We start from the raw sequence: 21,035 nt of genomic DNA, 5'->3' as shown, positions 1-21,035 counted from the left end.
AACTACTAGTGGTGGAAAGAAAAGGAGTACTTGTGACACCTTAGAGACTAACACATTTATTTGAGCATAAGCTTTCGTGAGCTACAGCTCACTTCATCAGATGCATGCAGTGGAAAATACAGTGGGGAGATTTTATATACACAGAGTACATGAAACAGTGGTTGTTACCGTACACACTGTAGAGAGTGATCAGGTAGTGGTGGGAGGATGTAATGTGACATGTCATTCTGCTAAAAATAGATTGATGATATCAAAATTCAAAATAATTTCCTGATTATTTTTCAAGGAGTACTGGTATTAAAGCTGTTGGAATTATAGCAGTTTCAGGGTGCTTGGTAAATTGCTTCATATTTGTTCGCCAGTTACAGGTTCAGAGTATGGTAACTTGTTACATTTATTCTCTAGGTCCCCCACGTTGGAGTGGTATGTACTGAGCTGTCATTTACGCATATGTCACTAAAAAAATATGTATGTTGTGACTGTGTGACCCTTACTTAATGGATAAGAAGTGTTAGGCAAAAACTCATTTATTAACAATAAAATACACAGTAATTGCGACACTAAAAAAATCCTAATCAAAAACTACCCTTCAGTGTTGGTTTACCATTGAAATTTGGCTTGGATTAGGACTTTTTATATCAAAACATTGGATTTGCAAATTTCCAATTGTATTTCTCTCCTCTAAAAGTTTGATTCTCTTTTAAACTTAAAATATGTATGAAGAACCAAATTTTGAAACTGCCTGACCATGTTAGTCTTTGAGGTGTTTCTTTACTTGTCCTTGGTGTTTTACAGATAGCGTACAATACTAGCTTTTACTACGTGTGCATTAACTTAAAGTTCCACCACTTTGCATGGGTGTAGTCAAACAAAAAGCTGCTGCCTCATGTTAGCATGCATGACAAATAAGATGGGGGCCTCCTTTGTGTTAGAAGTAGTTCAATAGTCCTAAAGGTCTTAACTTTGTCAGCTAGAATGCTTTTATCTGTAACGGTTATACATAATATGCAAGGTAATGTTTAACCTTGACTGCGGTTTGAAGTGCTTTGTGATTTTTCACTGAAAAACCACCTCCTTCTCCCCCCTCTCCCCCCTGGAATTTTTCATTTTCTGTGTTTTATTGCAAGATTCTCTGTGCTTATCAATGGCATTAGCCCTGACAGGATGCTGGGTAGAGTTTGAGTCCATTCTGCTGCTAGCTGATTTTGAAATAGAAGTCATCTGTCTTAGGTTTCATTTCTAACTCTTGCAGAATTGATGGGGTTTTTTTTAGCAAGGCTGTTTTCATTAGAAGATTTTAAGAAACTTTGAACATAACTATTGGCAAAAATAGAGTAATTTAGTTCAGTTATATCAGTCTTGATAAAAGCTATCTTTTGCTTGGAGCGTTTCACTTACTCACTTTTCTTCCTCATAAAACTCAGATACTCTGTCATTCTGTTTTCTGGTGTGAGGTTACTCTCGCTCTTTGAGTTGTACAGTTTTGAAAATCCATAAGTCATTCAGCCATTCCCTTGGTGGTATGTAACATTTGTTCAACAAATTTCTTTCTTTGCGTGCAAGTGAGCCTCATAAAACTTCAGACTCTTATTTCCACAGTCATCAGGTTGGTGCTTTCACTGTGTTGTCGGGGATATGGCATGTTTTCCCCCCCTCTAGATATGAATCTAATGCACATAGATAAGTTTTCTCTGTAAGTCAGATTTTAACACCACTCTAGTCAAGGAAAGTGGACTGCAACAAGTTATGGCGGCAGCACAAATTCAGCACAAATTCTGAAGCATTTTTTCAGTAATCCAGAAAAATATACATAGCTCTTACTGAAGATGTTACATAAGGTGACAGTGACCTCTAGCGGCCAAAGGGGAAAATTTCCCCAATACAGCCCATACTCATAATACCAAGAATGTTTGCAGCACTGATTTCTGCTGCAAAAAATCTATGAAACTGAGGTTTGGGCAGGGAGTAGAATATCCTCCTTCCCCCTTTTTGGAAGGTAATAGCAAGGAGAGATCCTCCCTCCTTTTAGAGGAGGGGAAGTGAATGTTGAACTCTGTTGGCACACACGTTTTCTTGTCAATGCTATTCCTGCTTCACCTACAGGAGGAATGGCTGGGAGCCCCTGAATCTACCCAGTGAGGCACCTGTGTCTCCTGCAGTTCCTGCTTCAAATTCCTCTTCCTGGTTATTTGACTATAATCAAACCTCATTCTTCAGGGCATCAGCCAGTCACACACAGGGATCAGGAAGCCCCAACCCCACTCCCTGTGCATAATTGGCCAGATGTGTTCTGGTAGTTTTTCCTTTGGAGCATTGGGAATTGGCCACATCTGAACTCTGGAGACGAGATGGGATGGACCAGTGCTCTGAGGAGGTACAGATAATGGTCTTTCTTAGATGCCTGGCTGGTGTGTCTTGCTCACATGCTCAAAGGAAAAAGGTCAGCAGATGTGGGGTCTGGAAGGAATTTCTCACAGCTCATATTGGCAGGGACATTAGGTTTTTTCTAGAGCTGTCGATTAATTGCAGTTAACTCATGCGATTAACTCAAAAAAAATAATCGTGATTAAAAAAATTAATCGCACTGTTAAACAATAGAATACCAATTGAAATTAGTAAATATTTTGGATGTTTTTCTACATTTTCCAATGTATCTATTTCAATTACAACACAGAATACAAAATGTACACTGCTCGCCTTGTATTATTTTTGATTACAAATATTTGCACTGTAAAAACTATAAACAAAAGAAACCATATTTTTCAATTCACCTCATAAAAGTACTGTAGTGCAATCTCTTTGTTGTGAAAATGTAACTTACAAATTTATTTATTTATTTATTACACAATTGCACTCAAAAACAAAACAGTGTAAAACTTTGGAGCCTACAAGTCCACTCAGTCCTACTTCTTATTCAGCCAATCGCTCAAACAAGTTTGTTTACATTTGCAGGAGATAATGCTGCCCGCTTTTTGTTTACAATGTCACCTTAAACTGAGAACAGACATTCTCATGGCACTGTTGTAGCTTGCATGACAGGATATTTATGTGCCAGATGCTCTACAGATTCATATGTCCCTTGATGCTTCAACCACCATCCAGAGGACATGCATCCATGCTGATGACAGGTTTTGCATGTCCTCTGGAATGGTGGTTGAAGCATCAAGGGATATACAAATCTTTAGAGTATCTGGCACGTAAATATCGTGTGAATTTGAGCGATTGGCTGACCAAGAAGTAGGCTGAGTGGACTTACAGGCTCTAAAGTTTGACACAGTTTTGTTTTTGAATGCAGTTATTTTTGTACATAATTCTATATTTGTAAGTTCAACTTTCGTGATAAAAAGAGATTGCACTATAATACTTGTATTGGGAGAATTGAAAAATATTATTTATTTTGTTTTTTACAGTGCAAATATTTGTAATAAAAATAAATATAAAATGAGCACTGTACACTCTGTATTCTGTTGTAATTGAAATCAGTATATTTGAAAATGTAGAAAACATCCAAAAATATTTAAATAAGTGAGATTCTATTATTGTTTAACAACGCTATTAATCGCGATTAATTTTTTTAGTCGCTTGACAGCCCTAATTTTTTCACCTTTCCTTGTAATTTAGAATTAGTAATGGCCCTTCTGGTCATAAATTTTAGGAAACCTCTTATCATGAATTCCCCCCTTCTTGCGAGGCAGGGAGGGAGCTCTAGCTCTGCATTTCGCAGAACGGAGGAGCTGAGTTTACACCTTCAACTCCTCCTCTTGTACTTCCCTCATCCAGAGCCCCAGGACTTCACAGACTTCATCCAGAGCCCCACGCCTTCTTCCAAAGCATAACAAATGAAAAGAATGCACATGCTTCTCAAACAACCTAAAGACCATCCATATAGCTAAGTATTTAAATAAAGTACACAAACTATAATATCACACAGGCTATTAGAAGAAGCCCACTTGAAAGTAAAGTGAAACTATGCTTTGGAAGATAACTGTTGTCCAAATAAACTCATTTCGATACAAAATTCAGTTAAGTTAAAGTTATCAAAAATGTGTTTAGGTGGACATCTAAGAAGTCATTTCCTTCTGTCATTCTTTTACATTAGGATATTGTTATAAAGAATAAATTGTTCATGATCTGAGCAAGATGAAAGGCAGTTCAAAAAAACAAATCAGCATCTCCAAGTTAATTATAACTTCAGATTCACTTAGAGTGGTGAAGCTCAAACTGTAAGAGTTGAAACATCACATGGGCAATAATGCATTTTTTTTTTATATTTTGTAGAAATGACTAGGTTTCCATTTAATGAGTATTTTCTACCTGCTCACCCTTAATTTAGCAAAAACTAAATATTCCTGAAATCATACCTGTGTATCTGAGGAGAATGTCTTGGAAAGTTTAATGTTAACATCCTAAAATATTTCCCTGTACAAAAAGGACTATAGATATTCAGGGAAATTCCTACCCAATGATAACACAAGCCACTCATCAAGACCCAGCTTATGGTTTATGACTTATTTGGTTTTTTTTTTTACAAACATAGTGCAGTGCTGATAGCTAGTATTATATCAGTTCTTTTCTTGTAAAATACTTGAGAAAGAAGACACATGGACAATATTTTCAGCGTACCAAGATCAGGACTAGTAAACTTTGTATAGGCACAGAGATCCTTGTTTGAGACATGACAAAGGTGTTTTGGCATTATGTTTTACTCCTTCCCATGCATCTCAGATGGAATGACTTGGGATAAGAATTTTGTGTAGTATATAACTAGGCACTATCTTATATGTTTTATTTCAGCTCCACCACCGCCGCCACCATCCAGAGGAGGACCCCCTCCCCCACCACCACCACCACCTCCACATAGCTCGGGTCCTCCTCCTCCTCCTGCAAGGGGAAGAGGAGCTCCACCTCCTCCTCCTTCAAGAGCTCCCACAGCAGCACCTCCACCCCCACCTCCATCTAGACCAGGTGCAGGAGTGCCCCCTCCTCCTCCAAATAGGATGTATCCTCCTCCACCTCCAGTGCACTCATCATCTGCACCGTCTGGCCCACCTCCACCGCCTCCACCATCAGCAAGTGGTTCATATGTACCTCCGCCGCCTCCTCCACCACCTCCCCCTCCTGGTCCTCCTCCACCACCTGGCTTCACTTCAGAGGTTGATAACCAATTTCCAGCTCCTACAGGAAACAAAGCAGCACTCTTAGATCAAATCAGAGAAGGTGCCCAGTTAAAGAAAGTAGAACAGAACAGTCGACCTGTGTCCAGCTCAGGAAGAGATGCGCTCTTAGACCAGATACGACAGGGTATACAGCTGAAGTCTGTAAGTATCTACCGTTTGTCTTCTAAATTTCCAAAACTAATTTAGAGCAATAGCCAATGGGTTGTTTTGTTTTGTTTTGTTTGTTTTTGGTGAGAGTTGTAGGGAATTAACATGTTGTATATTTTTTTTGTTTGTTTTTTGATAAATCCTAGGCCACCTTTCTTTAATGTTATGTCTTGGCTGTTGTCACACCATAATTAAAATTGATTCTCCATTTTCAATATTTATGACTTTTGGCCCACCTCTGAAACCCTTACAGGAGGTTTTTCCATTATTTTTTAGGCAAATCAAATCTCTTTTACAGTGACGTTTTAAATAATAATCTTAGTAGTAATAATAATAATAATAATCTTCTAGATTTTAGTTTGAAAACAGAGATTAAAATTTAATTTATTGGAATTATCTAGTATAGACGCAACGTGCAGTCCTACACCTCTGCCGCTGCAATCAAATTACATTTTTATTAAATGTTGGTTTAGTAATGTTAGCAGGGCACATGAGGTTATGGTGACCTTTGCCAGGAGCATCCGTGCTTTAGTAAAGTTTTCTGAAGAACTGTAGAGGATGAGTTCCATGGGAGACAACATCTGGATTTCTCCTTATGCTCCACTTCTCTTCACTGTTTCCCTGTCTTTACTCATGAGTTTCAGACTCCACATCCTCACAGGTCTGCTCGAGCTTTCAACTCCTCTCCTAATGCATGTATACAAACACCCTTCGTTCTGACCACTTTTCTCAATCTTTAGCTCCTACAGTCCTTCTTCCAGTGCGGCAGGCATACTCATTCTTGTCAGATCCCTTCTCAAACCCGCTCTGCACCATCTCTCATCTTGCCGTCGCAGTCTTTAAAAAAACAAAAACACCTGAATTTGTAACATTTGTTGATAGTGCAATACTCACATTATTTTTGTTTCTTTCCTTACCCCGGATCCTTGCCTGGTCTGCTTCTAGGTTTTTCTGAGCATGTTCTCAGCTCTTTGACAGACTAGGTCTTTCTGTAAAGTACCGTCCAGAAGTATGGAGATGTATAAATATTAATAGACTTATTGCATACTGCACCCATGTATTAACTTTATAAATCCCTACTAGGGAGATGCAGGATTTATCTGCCTAGACTAGACCTAGTCAACAAACTTTAGCAAAAAAATTTAATAAGTTTTCAGTTATCTTGAACATAGACCATTATGCAACTGAACAAGGCTTGCCTATTCAGATACATTATGGAACTTTCCCTCAGCCGTGTGGGGTCTCTTCCTGATGATGATAAGGCTTGCTGAGTTTAGTTGTATGTATTTAATCATCACTGTGTCAGAGTACTTACTAATTGGAACTGTGTTGTGCAAAAAACAGTGGAAGAACTTACATTTAGAAAACATGGAGTTTCCGAGCTTTCTTTTTTCTTAGTTTTCTTAGCTCTAGCTATATCGGAGGTTGTAGTTTCAACAAACATCTAATCTCCCTCCATAATTGAAAAAAAATTCAATTTTCTAAAAGAGGATTTGCCTGGAAATATAAAGGTTCTCTGTTTAATTATATCATAGTATTGTATTCTTCTTTCAAGGTATCTGATGGCCAAGAGCCCTTGCCACCCACAGCTGCACCCACCTCAGGAATTGTGGGTGCATTAATGGAGGTTATGCAGAAAAGGAGCAAAGCCATTCATTCTTCAGGTAGGTTTGTGGGAACTTTTGCTTTGGTTTGTCAAAGGGTAGCGGTTAACATACAGTGGAACATGAAATGTTAATTACATTTGTTTTTTTCCTGATGACTATACTGAATTCTAGATGTATAGTGAAACAGAATATACCAGACCAAGCCACTGGACCATCTGCAGTACTCCAGCACAGTGGTTCTCAAAGCCGGTCCACCGCTTGTTCAGGGAAAGCCCCTGGCGGGCCGGACCAGATTGTTTACCTGCCACGTCCGCAGGTTTGGCCGATCGCTGCTCCCACTGGCCACGATTTGCAGCTCAAGCCAATGGGGGCCGCGGGAAGGGCGGCCAGCACATCCCTTGGCCTGCGCCACTTCCCACAGCCCCCATTGGCCTGGAGCCACGAACTGTGGCCAGTGGGAGCTGCGATCGGCCGAAGTCAAAGAATAATTCTAGAAATTTTAGCAATTCTGGACTGCACTACCATGAGAGCAATCAATACTATTTGAAGACTGATACGTACTTCATGCTTAGGCAGATATAGCTCTACACACAAGTTAGAACTATTCCATAAACCGCAAGTGCTCTGTGGACACGATAGAAATACTTTTGTCTGTTTTTGAAGGGAGAAGAAACCCCTTTGGTAGGAGTTTAAATTTGGAGAGGCAAACATCTAACTTTGGTTTTTCCTCTTTGCACAAGTAGAAAACCTAATTTAGAACATGTTTTTCACCGTGCCTCACTCAATACTCAGGTGGACAGGAGTATTGGAAAGTACATTTTTTACCATTATATCTAAAAACTGTTTTTTGTTTTGTGTTTGTTTTTCTTCCCTGGAGAAGAAAACACCCAGAACTGGAACCTTGTATATTAGGTATTGATAGTAAGAGCAACTTAGAGTTGTGAATTTCATTTCTTGTGATGCTAGTAACCATATTTCAGCTATGCAGCTACTGGATTGATTTCTAATGGAAAGGTAATATTTTTTGTCATGTAAATTCTGTATACTCAAATGACTGTTGCTCCTCTTCTAGATGAAGATGAGGATGAAGATGATGAAGAAGACTTTGAGGATGATGACGAATGGGATGATTGATCAATATATTATATTATATATATATATATTTTTTAAGGTGAATGAAATACTAAACACTACTTTCTGTCTATGGATTCTGTAAAATTATCATGTAAATGTTCTACCAATTTGCTGTATATTTTTGTTGCCTTTTGCTTTTTTATTAATCTGTGCAATACCTCATTTAATCTGTAAAGGTTTGTCATAATCCTCTACAAAGCTACTCCCTGTTAATGTGTGCAAGTTTACATCTTGATGCTCAGTGTACATGTGAATACTTTCCATTCCATCAATAAGGGAGTTTAAATGTAATATGTGAGACTGACAAAAACCTTAATGTAATTTAGTTATAATGCAAGAAGGAAAACACTATTTTCATACCCTACTTTTCTGTATCTAAATTTTCTTATTAAAACCTAGTATAGTACTACATTCTTTAAGTGATGCAGCTCTTAGTTTATTGAGCCCCTTCACTTCGAATACAATGCTACATGAATGTTGAGGCTGATTATAATATTGCACGGTTTTCAATACATCACAACATTGCAGTTGTTCGAATCTTAGCAGTATGCTTTTCATAAAACTACAAAAATACACAGCTAGTTATGAAAATTAATAACTTACCATTATACGGTAGCAATATTGTCTGATATTGGATAGCAGTGATATTTGAAGGCTTTAATTAGGAAATTCTCTGCCTGAGATTAAACAGGATGGCTTTTTGCTATAGCAATGGTGAAGGCATTTTTGATACAAACCAGTTTTGTCCTTGTTGCCAGCTGTCTTTCAGAATGAGGAAGAGCCTAAATTTCTGGGGCTATACTGTAATCTGGCTGTTGCTACAGTCATTTGATTTATTTTTAAAATCAATTTTATGTATTTTTTGGGCTGAAGGGCTGCGTTTAATGCTTGCTTCAATAATGTTGGGTTTAAATTCATTTTTAAATGTGTAGGGCACTGGTATACTAATAAAGTAAACTTACGTGGTGTTACTTTGCAGTCTTTATGGGTTATGGTAATACCAAACACTAAGACACCAGTCCTACATTTAAAAAAAAAAAGTTTAAAAGCATATAAATCAGAATATACACTTTAAATATGTACTGAACTTTATTATTGCAATATTCTGTCTGCATACGTTGGCTTGAAGACCAAGAGTTGTGATAAAGATCAAGGGCCCTATTCATAAGAATAGCATTTGAATACGTAATTGGAAAATGGATTTCTTGTTTCACAGGTTTCACCTTCATATAAGATGTACTTAATAGTGAGGTAAAAATTGGAGTATCTGCCTATTAAAATACACTACTCTGCTCTAGCCTGGGTATTTAATGTCTGCAGCACTAATTATTGTACTTGCAGTAAGATTTAGGTAGAAAATCTTTTTAAAGAACCACGTTATCTCACTGATACAGAATGTTTAGATAAGTCAGTCATATTTGGAGTATAGTTAACACATAAAATCCTGAGACTTTCTGACTATAGTCAAGGTACCAAACTACATTTAAGTTATCCAAAGTTGTATTGACTGAAACCCAGTGTTGGCCTGATCTTGACAGGCTGGACCTGCATGATGTGGCTTGGGATTTCTAACCCAGCTATCTAGTCTCTAGTAATCAATTACTTAATCGGGTGAGAAGAAAAGAATTTAAAAGGTTATGTTGCCGAAAACTGGTGTGAGAGGAGTTAAATTATTCCAGCGATGCTAACTCCCTTCCAAGTGTAACTTAAGCATGTAACTTTGGAAATCTCTTCCAAGTGGTCTCATTTTCTTCCAGTAATATTCACATTGCCCTCTGCTGCTAGAAATACTTCTACTGGCTTTGCTGCTGTAATGGCTTGAGCATTCTGAGTTGACTATGGGTGAGGCCTGGGAAGCTACTGCCCAGTGGGTTTAAGAATGTGCATATGGAGAATATTCTACGACTTTGATATAACTTCAAGCATTTTCTCTCTTTTATAGCATTAAGGGCATTTTAAAGTTAAGTGGACAAGGCCCAGATGCTCTCCTAATACATTGCTTAATAGGGTATGTTTAACCTGTATGGACTTGGGATTTCTGTACTTTAATACATAATTAGCATTCATCAAGAAATCTCCATTCCCTGTGTTGGGAGAGCTGGAAGTTAAACACTGTATACTTGGGATAACTGTGTTTGATCCATGGATCACTTAGCAAAGAAGGCATTTGATTCTGTTCTTCTCTAAATATATCCACTTTATTGCACAAAGTCCAAATTAATATCTGCTTAAAATTGCATATGTATGGTTAAATCTAGGCATGAAGACTGCAGCTGCAATTAAGCTAAAATAATGTCATGGCTGCATGTTTCAGTGCTCCCCCACTTGCACCCTGGGCAGAGGATAGTGTTTTGTGGCATTGATTCACTATCGCTGAACATTGTAATGAAGGCCTCTCTATATACTCTAGTTAAATGACTGCGTCCAGATAGCCTTAGCAATTACTAAAAGCCTCATGCTAGTTATCTCGACACTATGTGCATAGACGATATCAGCTAGCCACTTATTGTACGTATGGAATTCATAAGAACTTCTCAATCATTCAGTTTTCCATTTATCAAATTGAAATTTTTAGTATGTGAATTTTTGAAATGTACAGTGAATAGGATGTTGCACTGGTGGCAATCCATCATCGAGCATAATAAAATTAATTTGACCCAAATAGTGTAAAATGGTGTAGTTTTTTTGAAGTGCTAACTGTGGCACAGCTTTTAAAATAGCTCTACGTCTTGATTACACACTTCAAAAGTAATTTCAACTGCTGAGCCAGGACCACAAAGCAGTAAATAGTGCCCTCAAATCCGAATAGTTCTCATGTCTGGAAAGTTGGATTGTGCCACTGACTAAACACATTCTCTTACTCATCGTAACATCCCGTCCTGCTGGCAAATGGGACAGCTGCTCAGCAGCTCCCCTGGAAACAAGCACTGCTACAGGCAAGTGCAGTAATGCATTAACACTTCAAGGTCAAACAGTTGGGGCCTGACTAGACAGCATTCCCAAATAATCCCCAAACGTTTGAGCTTGTTGTCACAAGTATTGTATGTACTTTGACACACTTTTCTCGATGTAAATCCAAACTTTGTACCTAATATTGCAATGTTTGAATTTCAGAGGACCATTTCTTACCCCAGAAAGCAAATAAAAAGAGTTTGGGACCTTTTATAAACTATTAATTGAATCCTTATCCTCCCATGTTTGCAAAGTCTTGCACCTTTTTCTGCTGTAATCTAAACATCTCCATTCCTAAACTTGGAGATCCAAAACATCTCCCAACAATCCTAAGTGTAGGGCAAGGGAAATTCACATTACTAGTGTATGTATTTTAAAAACAACATACTAATGTTAACATTCTCTCAATGTAGTTAATATTGAGAAATAAAAATGTTTTTTATATTGAGTGACAATCTTCACTAGGATTACTTTCAAGAGTGAAATGTGTGTAGGAGTCTTGGGGTTTTTATACTGTTGCCTTTTCATCATAACAGCTTTTATCTAATCGTTAGAGGAATTCCTGGCCTAGTTAGTAAAGTTCCTGAAGTTCAAGTACAGTGATAAAGTCCTATTTATAGTACAGCAAAAAATTGTTTCAGGAATGTTTGGGAGAAATTAACACTTGGTTATTTTTTATTCTTTTTTCCCCACAATAGGACACTGTCATGTTATAACATCACAAGAAAAGGTTAAGCTAATGTTTTAGTTTCCTGTCTGAGGCTTGCAATAGGGTGGCAGGGGAAGGGAGAAAGGAGAGAATTGAGGCTAGGAGAGTAAGAATAGAATTTGAATTGCAGTTTTCATTAAATTCAATGGTGAAACACTAGCATCAACCTTGCTTTATATTCTGACTATGTGTTTAGTATTTCTGAGCATGTTTACATAGATAAGGAGGAGGCTTACAAAAAGAAAAGCTCTTCACTAAGGAGAAGAGGTAATAAACTTCGTCAGTATATGCTACTTTACAATATAATCAGCAGTTGACTGTATTCAGTCAGGTTGCTTCATGGATGTTTTATAAGCAGAGATTTGAAAGTAACAAGAAAATTGAGGGTAAGATAGAAACATTACACATTCTGCTTATTTCACTGCTTCATTGACAAGAAATTGAGCATAGCTGGAGTTTTTTCTGTATAAAAGATTCTTGTGCTGAATTTTACAGGCATTTGCAGAGTAGCCTAGTAGGTAGAGCACCTCTGTGGTGGGTCAGGACACTTGCTTTCTCCTCAGCTAGCCTGCTGTATGTGTGGACTTGGGTAACTTGCACAGCCTCCATTCCTCACTTTTACCTTTCCCTAAAATGGGGAATAATATAGACCTTTCGGACATGTTGAGGCTTAATGTTTATAAAGCATTATGTACTCAGTAAGTGCGGCAACTACGCTAGTAATAGCTAAAGTTGAGACTCTGGTTTCATTCAAAGCCACTATTGTCAATGGTGTATAACTGTCCCAAAACGTACATGTTGGGCTGAAATTGCTCAGGGAAGCAATGACTGTGTAAAGTCTCAGGGAGTAGCCGTGTTAGTCTGTATCCACAAAAACAACAAGGAGTCTGGTGGCACCTTAAAGGCTTTATTCTTTAAAGTCTTTAAGGTGCCACCGTACTCCTTGTTGTTTTAATGACCGTATAGAAGACTTAAGAAAATCATCCTTCCTTCCCCCCGGTTGACTGCCTATTTTGATAGTCTTGAATCAAACCGTTTGGATCCTAACCTTGCATTTGGGCAGGGGGATGGGAGGCATTTCTAAGGACTTCCTTGCTAAGTTGGGAAAATATAATGAGGGGGAAATATTGGTGGTTACTAATTACAATTTTCAGCTTACAGGTTGTAAGATGCAGCATGGTCTGGAGTGTGTAACTTCAGAAGGATAAATGTGATGAGAATGTGCAGTAGTGCATAAGATATTATCCCCAAATACTCTTAAGGTGATAAATACAATGGGGATGCAATTTATTCCTAAAAGGGTGTCGGGTGAGGCCTGCCAGCTTCACAACAGCTTGGTGCAATGCTACACAAGAGTTTATAATCATGGTATTGTATGTAACTGGAATTGTAAGTAGACAATTTCTTACCAAACTGCAATTTAGCTAGAATATTAAGGGGGACACCTTCATATCAAAGTTCTATAATGAATAGGAATCTCTGGGTCTTGAGTTTTGCAATCCATCTGAACAATGGCATTTCCAACCATTCGTTTTCCCAACTGCTTACTAGGCAGGGTAGTGGTTCAGTAGAAATCAGAAGAATACCGTCTCTTGAAAGCAGAACCTCCTGCAGTATTTAGATTTCCTTCAAGTGCTGATCACTTTCTTGTACCGAAGTTTCCTTTTCCTCTACCTCACTCCACCATAAAGAAAATGCAAACAACCGTGTTTACTTCTGTACATGAAAATCCCAGTTGACTTGTTGTCCATATATATGTTCATATATATTCCATTGTCTGTATCCCTGTGCCCAACATGCTCAAGTTTGGGTTCTTTTGGTCAGCCGTGTCCGTTGGGGAGAACAGCTGCAGCCTGATTGTTCTCTTCCTTCCAGCCAAGGGCGTAAAGGGCCGGGTGATCCCAAGTGCCCTCAATTGCTGCTCACTGCCAGTGTGTGAGTTGAACCTTGCAGTCTCCAAGCCTCTTCTCTTGCTGTGTAGTTTACCATTGTTTTGTAACCTGAGACTTAGCAATTAATTTCCTTTCTTCATAAGTAGAAATCTTATTTATTTTCCCTGAAAGTCTGTTCTGGTAATGGGATCAGTCACAATAACTAAACACAAATCTCCAGGCTTTAAGAGTTGTCCTTAATGTCAGTCAGTAATGCCTCTTAATGATGGTCACACTAGATGTTTAGTGTGTCTGGGTTAAGGGCACATAGCTGAAAGATGTGCCATATATAAATCCTTTTCTAGGATAACTGAAGGAGCTAGGGAGTCTAGTGTGGAAATAGAAAAGGAGTATTTGTGGCACCTTAGAGACTAACGAATTTATTTGAGCATAAGCTTTCATGAGCTACAGCTCACTTCATCAGATGCATGTTTCTTCTCCTGGAGAGGTCACTGCAGACTTTGGAATGCCTTAGGCAGAAACTTCTGAGCAATAGGTGCACCTGCTGTGAGAGAAGGGCACCCAGACTAGAAAGAGAAGAGATCAAAGTCTCCTGCAAAGGCTCCTTCCTTGAAGAGCCACAAATCCTCTCAATCCTTGGTTGAAAAGGATAGCACAAGGCCCAGCATGGGTCTCTGATACCCAGTCAGGTGCCAGTGACTGTGCCTCTAGACCATGTTCCATGATACTACAAAAATTGCCTCTTGGCTCCAAGGCTCCCGGTACACTACTCTGGTACTGATGTCATCCACTCATCTGACTTAGGCACAGACATATTCAGCACCAAATTCTGATATGCATCAAAGGACCTACTGGTTTGTTGGGTACCGGCCTCCCCATCAGCAGCAATAGCTAAGGTATCTCCACTGGTGGTATGTTCCAACACCAGTAAAGAGCAACATAAGTGACACCAACCAGAGAGCAGTTTGAGGATGCTCCCAGCACACCATCTGGTACAGATCCTCTTGAGGAGGACTGTTCATTCTCATCTCCAGCCTCTAAGGCCAGTAGGGAGGTTTCCTCAGTAGGCCGCTTAGAGGAACTCATGAGCTGAGGCTGAGTTTTAATTGTTTGTGGTGATGTAACCATGGTGGTCCCAGGATATTAGAAACACAAGGTGGGTGAGGTAATATCTTTTATTGGGCCAACTTCTGTTTGAAAGAGACAAACTTTTGAGCTACACAGACCTCTTTGTCAGGTCTGGGAAAAGTACTCGGTCACAGCCTTAATACAAGGTGGAACGTTTGATCAGTATAAGTAACTCATATTGTGAGAGATTATTCAAAATGAAGTGTCCCACTAACACCTTGTTCACACCTCTGCAGTCCTAGGACAAAAAAGCAGAGTTAGTGGGTTAGATGGTTGTAATAAGCCATAAAGCCAGTGTCTTTTAAGTGTCTCTAGCACATAGGTACATTGGTAATTCAAATAACTAATAATGAGCTTCACACCCAAGGTGTTCTGAGAGGACACTCTTTCTATTCAGATAGAACTAAGCCATTTAGGATGTCCCCAAGATTGGTCATCAGTTATAGTGATAGTTATAAAAGATCAGGCCATATCAACACAGAGACTCTGTACAGCAGAACCACAGAGTTACGGACACCTTAGGAATGGAGGTTGTTCATAACTCTGAAATGTTTGTAACTCTGAACAAAGCATCTTGTTTGTAACTCTGAACAAAGGTGGTTCTTTCAAAAATTACCAACTGAACATTGACTTCATACAGCTTTGAAACTTTACTATGCAGAAGAAAAATGCTGCTTTTAGCCAGCTTAATTTAAATGAAACAAGCACAGAAACAGTTTCCTTACCTTGTCAAATATTTTTTTTAACCCTCCCCTTTATTTTTTAGTAGTTTACATTTAACACAGTACTGTATTGTATTTGTTTTATTTTGGTTTCTTTGTCTCTGCTACTGTATGATTGCGTACTTCCAGTTCCAAATGAGGTATGTGGTTGACCAGTAAGTTTTGATAACTCTGGTGTTCGTAACTCTGAGGTTCTCCTCTACTATGAATTAGCCAACATAGACCCAGCAGGGAGAATGACAGTTCAGTCTGTGAGAGTGCAAGCAGCTTCTGAATTTCTTTGAGAAATGTTCCAATACTAGAGCTATGTAGGCAGCTGCTTGGGGTTCAGTGCACATTTACCCAGCATTATTCCAAGTGTCAAGATCCGATGCTCATTTTGGTAGAGCTGTGCTACAATCATTGTTTAGGTAGACTCCTACCACTCACTGCTTGTGAGTCACCAGCAGTGGAATGCATGCGACAAGCACTTGAAGAAGAAGCTGTTACTTACCTTACAGTAACTGGTTCTTTGAGATGTGTTGTCCATGTGTATTGCATTTCCTGCCTGCTATTACAGAATCTGATAAGTCATGGAGTCTGCTGGTGAAGGAACTGAGAAGTGGTTGGGTTGCTCTGCTTTTTATGCCCTGGTTGGAAGCATGAAGACACTCATGGTGCAGAAGTGACCCTCAACAACCACTGCTGGGCAAAAGAATCCAAACTCAAGTACCAGCAATAGAATATAGGTAAAGATGATGCATCTTGAAGACCCACAGTTATTGTAAGGTAGGTAACCATTTCTTCCCTCATCAACCCTAGCCCTGCCACATGGCACGCACATTAAGGGCCAGGCTTTGCAAGTCCCTTCTATGTATATGCGATGTGTGAGGGGAGAGGGGACAAAGTCATAAGGAGAGCCTTCTCCTCCTGCCCACAGGCCCTTAGAAAAGGCAGGCTGAATTTGACCCTATGCCATGTCCGCATCCCCTTTCACACTGGCCTGCAGAGCATGACTGGCATGGGGAGGGAGGAAGTGAGCTGCTCTTTTGTGCATTGGCGTCAAGCATGTTGTCTTCTTCAGACAGAATGTCTCCAGGTACAAACTCAGGGGTGATGCATCTCTGCACAGCCCCTTGCCAAGGACTGTGACTATATGGCATAAATCAGCACTATGCCTTTAATTGTAATTCCATAACGAATGTCTCAAGAGTTGAACTGAGTTGCCGTGAGCCCCATGTATCTGAAGTTGCTGACTCCTCTGGCTATCCTAGAGGAAGAATGGTCTGGTGGTTAGAGCACCAGTTTAGGACTCAGGAGACCAAAGTTTACGTTTCCTGCTCTGCCACAGATTACCTATGTTACCTTGGGCAAGTCATTTAGGACTTGTCTACATGGTACTTTAATGCGCACCATCAGGGCGTCTAAACTCTCATGCACACCAGTGTGTCACACACTAAGTGGCCTGTGCAAGCCTGCTGGCATGCATTGAAAGTTCCCTAGTGTGCATTAATGCAGGACTGTTTGAAATTTTTAGTGCACGCCAGCAGGGCCCACTTGAGCCAGTTAGTGTGTGAGACACTGGTGTGCATTACAATTCACACCTCTGCTGGAGCTCACTGTAGCACTATGTAGACAAGCCCTTACGCTGCTCTGTGCCTCAGTTTCTCATCTGTAAAATGGTTATAATAGTACTTAATCAGAAGTGATGAATATTGGGTGCTGATAAATACATTAGGCTGAGAGACACTCAGATACTGTGGTAAGGGGATTGCATTTAAAAAAAATCTGATTTCATTAACCTTAAACACATTTATTCATAGAATGGATCTTACCTAATGTTTTTGTTCTTTCTTGCTACTGGGTCTCGTTCTCAGAAGCAGCAATTATTTCTAGGCACCTCAAAGCACTGCAGGGTGCCAAACCATGTGGTTAAACTGGGCAGTTACATTATCCAGATCTGTAAATACTACGTCATGCTCAAATCAGTTTGTTGGGTGTCCAGTAACTTAGAAACCTAAGGCTGGAAGAGCAAACATTAGCTCCTGAGTCAGGCCACTTTGACCTGTTAAACTTTTTACTTTCATTTTCTGACATTTTCAAAATCTCTTCTCCCAACTTTCCTGCATGAGCAGAACCCTGGAGAGCCAGTTGCAGTACATTTCCCAGTGCATTCAGTTTTACTGAACTACATGTAAGGATATAGTTTCTGTGAACCACGTTTTTGGCTTTCAGTTATAGAACCAGTGCTAATCCTGCCTGCTTATAAGTGAAATGGACTCTCTGGATTCTGTAGCAGTTCATGTCCCCACCCACCATACCAGATGTGCCTTGGTATGATTGACAGTATCAGAAGTTGAGGTTTAAACTTGTATTGCACACAAAGTCCTTGGTGAGGATGAGTCCCTCCTGCTCAAGATTGTGATTGTTACAGAACCAGTATTCGTCTAACTTGTATCATTTCTTCCCATGTCACTGAGCGCTGTGTACGTAATAAATCAGACTTTTCATTTTGGGGCTGCCGTGAACTGTTGCCAAAGTTTTTCTTCCCCAAAGTTTTTCTTCCCCAAAGGTAAAAGAGTAACATCACATTTGACCAAGTCTAAATCACGAAAGGATCAATTCCATTTCTGAACCCTCTAACAACCACAAGACCAATGTAAGTGGTAGTGGTGCATCTGAAAACCTCAGGGCTTCTGGAGGTTTTAAGTAGAGAAGGCATTTTGTTTATAGGGTGGATTTAATACTGGCAGCTCTGTGTGGGTTGGCCCTGCTGGTTTCACCTTACTGCCTTGCCTGTGCCTATTGTATGGTTTGAAAGGGGCCATCCTGTTTTCACCTCTATGCATGCTAAAGCTCTGGCTTTATTTGGTGAGAGCAGTCAATAGTTCTGAAGTGTGTGATAGCATTTTTGTTGCATGATGACAGTCACAATCTATAATCCCCAGCCCCTTAGATCATTTTAGGACACTAGGGGGAAAATCATTCTGGATAGGGCTGAAATTTCTTTCCTTTACATTCCAGTATAGTTTCCTACCTACATTTGATACATTAAATATTACAGCAGCATGGTAAAAAGGTGCCTAGTCTCTGTTTCAGCTGAACAGCTTGATCCATATGGTACTTCAAACTGTCTGACTTGCTATATATTCTGAGAACCAGCTACAGAATTTATTAATCTTTCTGAATAATTTTCTGTGAACAGCTGCACTGTCGATTTAGAGACCGGGAGTTCTTCCAAGAACCACAAGGGCAAACAGAGCACTTTAAATCTGACCTCCTGGTTTTATTATTACTGAGGCAGGGAGGTTCTAATTTAGTAGTATCCATTTTGCAATACTGGAGAAAGAAGAGGAAAACAAAATCTTTGCTCAGGCCTTCTGTGCTGCTAAAGTAAGGCAAACTGGCAGCATGCTCCTGCCCTGTTCAGAAAGAAGGAAGATTATGTATGTTAAAAAGCCGCAGTGTTTTTAACCCATTTTAATTACTGATAAGCCTTTGCACTTCTGTAGCACCGGCCATCTCAGGAGCTCTAAAGTGTTTTACTAACACTAATCATTAAGACTAATCCTGTACAGAAGCAAAGTATTATACTGCTTGTTTTACAGATGGGAAACTGAGGCACAAAGATTAAATGGGTTGACCAAAGTCCCAAAGGAAGTCTCTGGCAGAGTCCAGAATCAAGCCCATTTCTTCTGATGCCCCATGCTATGCTTTAACCACTGTGCCATCCATCCACGGAACCTTTCAAAGCAGCATATGATTAAAACTATCAAATTAAAATGAAATGCTTGTGCTGCCTTGCTCAGTTAAATTCTTGGACGGCTGTGCTGATGGAATGGGAATGCCTGTGCAGAAAGAACCCTTCATGGTGCTTTATTGCACTAACTAACTATGATCTTTTTGGCATGTGTGTCTGAATTTAAACATTTGTGCTTAAGTGGTGTCATACTTTAAGTACAAGCTTGTAAAAAAATTGGTGATACTACCATCTGTTGAGAATTCCAATGGATGTTTCCCTGTGTTCAGTATCTACAGTGTACTGTACGTATCTTTAGTATTATTATTTATTTGCACGATAGGGCCTGGGAGCTCCAGTCATGGATCACTATGTGTTAAGCACTGTACAAACACAGAACCAACAGACAGTCCCTGCCACCAAACAGTGTTATACCAATAAATTAAAAACCAGTAGGATCTTATTAAAGGGGATAAGGCAAAATGCCACATTTATTGTGAATACAGAAAGAATCATAGTAAGCAGTTAGTTATAGCTATAACATTCCATTCAATCTCATATTTATTCGCACATTCATTCATACAAACACACACACACAGGTTCTGCAAGGTTGTTATCATAGTTACCAGCCTTAGAGTTGCTCATGCCAAGCCACTGGCCAGGCGGCCTGGACACAAGAAGGGAGCAGGGCCTTGTCAGATGCACATCTGGTGCTCCTGGCAGTTGGTTTGCAGAATCAGACCCCAAAGTTCTCACTTTCTAGAGTCCATTTTTATAGGAATTTCTTCCTATGCCAGTCTATGGGAATTGCTTCATCATACTGTTGCTGAATCAATCAGCAGATGGCACATTCCTGATGGCTCCGTGCTGCCAGATGTTATCTTGTTCTTCGGTTCTCCCATTCTTGAGGCTGTTGGGTGGATTCCAGTCTGCCCTCCTGGGGTCCTCTGGTTGTTTCTACTTGACACCTTCTTCGGCCGATGGACACTGGATTTTTAGGCTGGCACCTCCCTGAACGTTCATTTATTGTCCACACCAAGCATCCATCACATACATCCTCTATCTCTGTTTTAATCACAATGGTTAACAAAGCGAGATAAATACAACAAAAGGGCAGGGAGTCTCTGGGTGCTGTTTCTGTTGTTACAAAGTATCGCTTTGAGTCTCTCTCTGTGTGTGTAGTTGTTGTTACAAAGTATTGCTTTGAGAACAGACTCTGTTTTAGGATGTACTAACACAATCAGCAGCTTGCAAATTTCACACATAGAGGGAGAGAAACAGTAAAAACAAGACCAAAAACTAAGAGACTTCTTAATTAGTACTACCCTGGAATTTAAACTATGGGGAATCAAACTCATTTATGATTTTAATACAGAACTTCTTTAATATGATCCAACATAATCCCCCTTTTGACACTAAGATTTATCATCATCAGTGTCACTTTCTATGTAGTCTATTCAAGAGAAGGTACTGTGTGAGAATTTGAGTTTGTGATTCCAATTCATCCCACATACATGATCCTAGTGATGTATCTTTACTACAAGATTCTGGGGCAACAGGTAAGGTGAGGCACACCCACTTTTGAGGAGTCCATTCAGTACAACCTCTAGTGTCCAATAGCTTCCCTCCCTCCCCAGCCCACTGGCTCGAGGTCCAGGGTAGCCAGAAGGATCCCATGTGTAATATGGGGAGTGGGCTAACCTTCCATACCTTTGCCTCCAGAAATTTTGACAACAATTTCCCCAATTAATAGGTCTGCTTTTACAATGCTAGAAACATATTGCATCCATTTGTACTGGTAAGTATCAAACAGTGATCTTTTTTTTTCTTTGTTTTTGTATTGGGCCGT

The 21,035-nt window shown here is 39.6% G+C and overlaps 1 protein-coding gene across 2 annotated transcripts in view; it reads left to right on the top strand.

The window, feature by feature from the left end:
- The window catches only part of WASL (WASP like actin nucleation promoting factor), an 84,323-nt gene extending 73,596 nt beyond the window's left edge, over nucleotides 1–10,727 (top strand). For both annotated transcript variants that reach the window (XM_037888987.2, XM_043550415.1), the window contains 3 exons: nucleotides 4,795–5,318; nucleotides 6,880–6,988; nucleotides 8,004–10,727. In XM_037888987.2, coding sequence (XP_037744915.1) covers nucleotides 4,795–5,318; nucleotides 6,880–6,988; nucleotides 8,004–8,065 — 695 coding nt within the window. In that variant the 3' untranslated portion in view covers nucleotides 8,066–10,727. The remainder of the gene's footprint in view (nucleotides 1–4,794; nucleotides 5,319–6,879; nucleotides 6,989–8,003) is intronic.
- The last annotated feature ends 10,308 nt before the right edge of the window (nucleotides 10,728–21,035 follow it).

Source organism: Chelonia mydas, chromosome 1 (genome assembly GCF_015237465.2).
Source record: "Chelonia mydas isolate rCheMyd1 chromosome 1, rCheMyd1.pri.v2, whole genome shotgun sequence".
Taxonomy (NCBI): domain Eukaryota; kingdom Metazoa; phylum Chordata; order Testudines; family Cheloniidae; genus Chelonia; species Chelonia mydas.
Note: the sequence above shows the minus strand (reverse complement) of the source record. Positions and strands in the feature narration are given on the sequence as shown.